Source organism: Myodes glareolus, chromosome 1 (assembly GCF_982192425.1).
Source record: "Myodes glareolus chromosome 1, mMyoGla1.1, whole genome shotgun sequence".
Classification (NCBI taxonomy): Eukaryota; Metazoa; Chordata; class Mammalia; order Rodentia; family Cricetidae; genus Myodes; species Myodes glareolus.
The window spans coordinates 69,544,162-69,550,290 of NC_142026.1; the positions used below are offsets into that span (position 1 = coordinate 69,544,162).

The 6,129-nt window shown below is 44.1% G+C and overlaps 1 protein-coding gene across 1 annotated transcript in view; it reads left to right on the top strand.

The window, feature by feature from the left end:
* The first annotated feature begins 716 nt into the window (after nt 1-716).
* LOC148123434 (vomeronasal type-2 receptor 26-like) overlaps nt 717-6,129 on the top strand; it is a 17,911-nt gene continuing 12,498 nt past the window's right edge. Inside the window, 2 exon segments of the mRNA XM_087911721.1 lie at nt 717-925; nt 3,987-4,278. Of these exon segments, the coding sequence (XP_087767847.1) occupies nt 717-925; nt 3,987-4,278 (501 nt within the window).

A 6,129-nucleotide genomic window follows, 5' to 3' on the forward strand; every position in this document is an offset into this window, starting at 1 on the left:
TTTTAATTGAAATGACTTTGACCTTGCTGACAGGCAATGTTGAACACCGTCCTTTAGGTATTGAGGGCTGCTGAACTTTTTCCATGCTGGGAAACTGCTCACAACTCAGCTTCCCTCTGCTGCATGGACTCATTGCCCTGACCACAGAAACATGCGACTTCATTAAGGGCTGCCCCCTGATGATGAAGAGGCTCCATCCTGCCTGTCCCTCTGTTTGGTCTCTTGGGGCAAGAGGACTAGCCCTGGGCCTGGTGAAGCTTTGGGGACACCTATCTCCAGATGCTGCCAGGGAGGCTCAAGGGAGTCATGGGCTATTTGCTTCTTGTACCCACCTGGGTCCTCTCTACAAAACAGTGCACTGAGCACCATGGGAGCAACTTCTCCTGGGCTTGAAAGTCCCTCAAGGGACAGTTAGACTCATTGTCGCCCTTCCCGTAGTCTACAGATGATGCCCAGAACTGTGACCTTGGATGCAAAGAGGCTAGGAAGCCCCAGGAGATGGTAATGAAACTTTTAATGGTATGGGATTTAGTGCCACCCACCTTCACCACCTCTCATCAGTATTCTCCTCACAGCCTGCAAGCCTATCGTTCCCAGTGTGATCTTAGTCTCAGGTCCTTGAGCGAGAGCTTTCTCCCAGATAAAAGCCCCCTTCACTGCAAGTCACTGCCCCATATGGGGCTGTCCTGCCACTGATTGCCTGGTGCCCAGCAGGCATGTGGCTGTGTGCTCTCTTTCCTGTTCTCTTTGGTTATGTTTCTGTGTCTGCTCTTTCTGCACCAAGAGCCTGGCTGCTGCCAAGGCAGAGGCATCACTTTGACCGTCCTGGGGATGTAATGGTGGGGGGCAGCTTCTCCATTCTTCACTTTTCTAATGGTACCCTGTCTGACTTCACTGCCCCACCGTCTGGACTGCTGGCTTCAGAGTAAGTGCTGGATGTGGAATGGGAGTCTCTGAAACCCAGAAGCAGCTTTACAAGATTATGTGGAGCCTTGGATAGGGGTTGATTCTCAGAGTCCCAGCTAGATGGCCATCACCTTTCTCTGTGTATCCATGCAGTAGCTCTGTTGCTCTCCTTTTACATCACCTCTGTCTGTCTGTCTTGTTTGTACTGGACTGGAGTATGGTGCTCATGTACTGGGTATAATGTCTGCCCTCCACGGGCCAGGTGGGGCTTCTTGATTCTTCTATTTATCCAAGGTTCTTAAAATAGTGTCTGTGCAGGTGTGTTTGTTGAATGAATTCATATATAAATAAATAATAGATTTTCATCATTTATCAGCTCCGTGATTCCTCTCTACTGTATTTCTGTTTTTGCGGCAGGGTTTTTCCGTGTAGCCCTGACTGCCCTGGAATTCTCTCTGTAGACATGACTGACCTCAAACTCAGAGATCCACTGCCTCTACCACTGGAGTACTGGGAATAAAGGTATGCACCACTACCGCCAGCTACTGTATTCCTTTGGCTTGTAATTTTTTCTAAGCATCTCATGTAGCCTCCAGTTCACTAGGTAGTCAAAGATCACCTTGAATTTCTGATCCTTCTGCCTCGACCTCCCCGGGTGCTGGGATGATAGGAAAGTGCCACACACTCAGTTTATGAGGTACTGCAGATCACACTTATGAACTGAGCCATAAACACAACCCCCTTTGCCCATTTTCGTACTAGCTTTCTAATGCACTGTTGCACACAGTACTTCCCACAGCCTTTTTGGATATTATTTTTTAAAAAATGTTTGTATTTAGCTTTATTTTTTAAATTGGATGAGCATAAGGCATATGGCTGTACTCCTAGCATGCAGGAAACTGAGGCAGTAGCATTGATAGTTTCAGGCAAGATTAGGCTACAGAAAGAGATTTGAGTCAAAACAATTAAGAGGTTTTTTTTTCCTAAGGTAACTACAATTATTTTACCGTCGTCCACAAATGCAAGAGGTTTTCATTATTGCATTTTCACATTTACTGTCACTTTAAATGGCTAGTTTTTAGAGACAGTATCTCACTTTGTGCTCCAACTAGCCTGGAACTTCTTGTATAGGTCAGGTTAGCCCCAAACGTGGAGCTATATGCATGAGCCACTACACAGGTTACACTGGCTTGTTCTTGAGATTTCTTTTCTTTTCTTTTTTCTTTTTGAGAGAGGATCTTCCTGTGTAGATGAGGCTAGCCTAGAACTCACTATTTTCCTGCCTCCACAACCTAAGTGCTAGGATCACAAGTGTGCGCTTCCAAATACCTGGATCCTGTAGGTAGAGACTGCTTATTGGTTCCCAGCCACCCAGACCCAGAATAATCACACAGAAACTATATTAATTACAACACTGCTTAGCCAATCATTTAAGCGTATTGCTAGCTAGCTCTTATATCTTAAATTAACCTATTCCTATTATTTTATATTTTTCTATGGGGCTCGTGGTTTACTGGTAAGGTTCCTGGACATCTGTTTCCTTGGGTGGCTACATGACATCTCCCTGACTCTGCCTTCTTTCCTCCTCTATCTGCTTGGAATTCCCACCTTGCCCTATTCTACGCTACCATACAGATTCTTTTTTTCTTTCTTTTTCTTTTTTCTTTTTAAATATTTTTATTTATTATATATACATGGTTCTTCCTGCATGTATCTTCCTGCATGTACAGAAGAGGGCACCAGATTTTATTACAGATGGTTGTGAGCCACCATGTGGTTGCTGGGAATTGAACTCAGGACCTCTGGAAGAGTAGCCAGTGTTCTTTACCTCTGAGCCATCTCTCCAGCCACCCCATACAGATTCTTTATTAGCCAATGGTAATAAAACATATTTACAGCATACAGAGGGGAATCCCACATCAGGATCCCATGTTATTTTTTTAAGTCAATGAGTAACAATTGTATGTATGTATTGGGTACAAAGATGTATTTTAATAAATGTATTAAAGAATGGTTAATTAAGCTTGCCAATAAATCGATTACTTTGCATACTTATTTTTTGGTGATGTGAAGTTTAAAATCTACCGTGGGAGGCAGAGAGTGAAGAATCTGAAAGTAAAGGTCTTAGGGTCTGGGGAAATGTCTGAGTTGGTGAAGTGTCTGTCGTACAAGCATGAAGATCTGAGTTTGACACCCAGAACCCTCATGAAAGCCTGGCATGTTGAACATCTGTAACCCTGGTTAGGAACAGAGACAGGCAGATCCCTAAAGATCGCTGACCACTGAACCTATCTGAATGGATGAGGTCCAGGTTCAGTGAGATAATCTGTCTCAAAAATAAGGTGAGGAAAGGCCAGTGAGATGCAGTATGGGGTAAAACACTTGGCGTGCAAGCCTGATGAATGATCTGGCCCTGCCTGGAACCCACATAAAGGTGGGAGGAGAGAACTGACTCATGACGTTGTTTCCTGACCTCCATGTGTTGTAGCATGTGTGGGTATATAGACACATCATACACACATGAACACACAACTTGTTCAGGCCCAGTGCAGATACCTGGAGCTGCCATGAGATCATGTCTGCAGTGTCTGAACTGTTTTTTGAATCAGCATTTCATATTTCTTCTCCCCGACTTCTGGCCCTTCTTTCAACAATTCTGAAGTAGATGTTAGTTACTGTTAATTCTAACCAACTGTTTTTTTCTTTGTTTACATGAGACATGGTCTCTCTATGTAGTGCCTGGTACCTGGATCTGGCTCTGTAATCTATGTTGGTCTCCACCTCACAAAGATCCATCTGCCTCTACCTCCAGAGTGCTGGGATTAAACAATTGTGCCACCACACCCAGCTTATTCAATAGATCTTCAGTTATCCATTCTGTCTTCTGAAACTTTCCACCGATTACTGGCTCTACATTCCCTTTGGCTCTCCTTTGAGTATTCTGATCTGTGCTCCTCTGCACATCTATGTACAAATACTTGTGGAGATGTTGTTCTACTTGTATCTCTTGGGTCACCGTGTTTCTTCTTGTTCTATTTACCCCATCATGAGTCATAAATGTGGGCTTCTCTTTCCCTCAGCGTTTCCAAGTGGGGCTACCGGGTGGCCCAGAGTTTTGTCTTTGCCATTGAGGAGATTAATAGGAGTGCTCACTTGTTGCCCATTTTGACTCTGGGCTTCTCCATTCGAAACTCTGGGGACTCAGTGCATGGAGCCGTCCACGAGACGATGAGCTTTCTCACGAGGCAGGAGGAGCCCATCCCCAACTACACATGCCAGCATGGCTCTCCTCAGGCTGCTCTGGTTGGGGACACACGGTCATCCCTGTCTGTCTCCATGGCCAGACTTCTGGGGCTGTACAAGTTTCCCCAGGTGAGTTGGTCAAGCCTTCTTCCTTCATGAATGTAGTGCAGTCCCTTAATGATGGTAGAGAAACTGATGGTGATGGCCACAGGAGTGAGCAGCTCTGCTGTGGAGCCAGGCTCCCTGCAAGTGTTCTCCATGCTTAACATGGTTCTTTTACATGCATAGATAGTTTAGAGAGAACCAGCATCCCTCTGCATTGAGGATGTAACTGGGAATTTTTTTATTAAAATAATATTTTAATGATTTTTGTGGTTTGAAAGAAAATGCTACCAAATGGAATGGCACTATTAGAAAATGTGGCCTTGTTGGAGGAAATTTGTCACTGTAGAGATGGACTTTAATGTCTTCTAACTGGGAGTTGAGTTACTCCCAGTGTGGACAGTGAATTTCCTGTTGCACTTGGATCAAGATGTAGACTTCTCAGCTCCTGTTCCAGCAACATGTATGTATGTCTACATTTTGTCATGTCCTGGCATAATGCTAATGGACTAAACCTATGTAACTGTAAGCTACCCAATTAAATATTTTTCTTTCTGAGAGTTGCTGTGGTCGTGGTGTCTCTTCACAGCAAGAGAAACTCTAAGACAAAGATTTACTTATTTTTTTTTTATGAGTATGAGTATTTTGCCTTCATGTATAAAAATATACTACATGTGTGCTTGGTGCCCATGGAAGTCAGAAGAGGGCACTGGATTCCCTAGAACTGGAGTTACAGATTATTTTTAGCTACCATGGGTGTATTGGGAATTGAACCCAGGTTCTCTGAAAGAGTAGCAACTTAACCACTGAGCAATCTCTCCAGCCCCTTAATACTGTCATTATTTGTGTGCGTGTTCGTGTGTGCACTCAACACCAGTGCCATGGTGCCCATGTGGAAGTCCAAAGATAACTTTTGTGTGTCAGTTCTTTTCTTCTACCATGTAGGTTCTGGGGATTAAACTTAGGTTTCCAGGCTTGGTGGCAAACACCTTTACCTGTTGAGTCATCTTTCCAGCTCTCTCTCTCTGTCTCACTGTCTCTCTGTCTCTCTGTCTGTCTGTCTCTCTCTCTCAAAACCCCAAAGAACAAAAACAAATGACCAAAACCAAAAAAACTCTCCGCAAAACAACTGATCAATAAGCTGCCATCCTCTGCCATGTGTGCACCACCCCATGGATTGTATTTTCCCAAACTGTGAGCCTAAATCAACTCTTCCTCACTAAAGTTGCTTCTTGTCACGTGTTTCTCTCACACCAGTGAGCAATCACTATGACAGCTGCTTCCTCTTTGGGGGCTCTCATGCGTACTGCTTCTATGAATATTTGAGTACAGGGTTTTTTATGTTCATATACTCTCAATTATTTTAGCAATGTAGATAAAATTGCTGTGCCAAATGGCACCTCTGCCGAACCATTTATTCAATCACTAAAATGCTAATTGACTTTCCTTGCTGTGACAGACATGCCTGAGAGAATCAGCTTAAGAGAGGAAAGATTTCTTTTGGTTGAATTTCTGCAGTTTCACACCTGTGTCATGGGATGTCTCTGTTTCTGTGCCTGTGGTAACAGAGCTTCATGGCAGAAATGTGCGGTGGGACAGACACTCCAGTGGTCAGAAAGAGAGAGACAAACATAGGGTGTGGGAGTCACCAGGGCACAGTTCCAGAGATCGGATTCCTCCAACCTACTTTCCATGGGGTCTATAAAATGCCACCACTATAACTCCATTTGATCAGATCAGAGCCCTTATGATCCAATCACTTCCCAGAAACCCATCTTCTGTAAATCAAGTTCCCAACATGTGAACCTTCTGGTAACATCTCAGATTCAAACCATTGTAGTCCTTAAGGCTCTGGGATGTGATTCTGTTGCTAGAGCA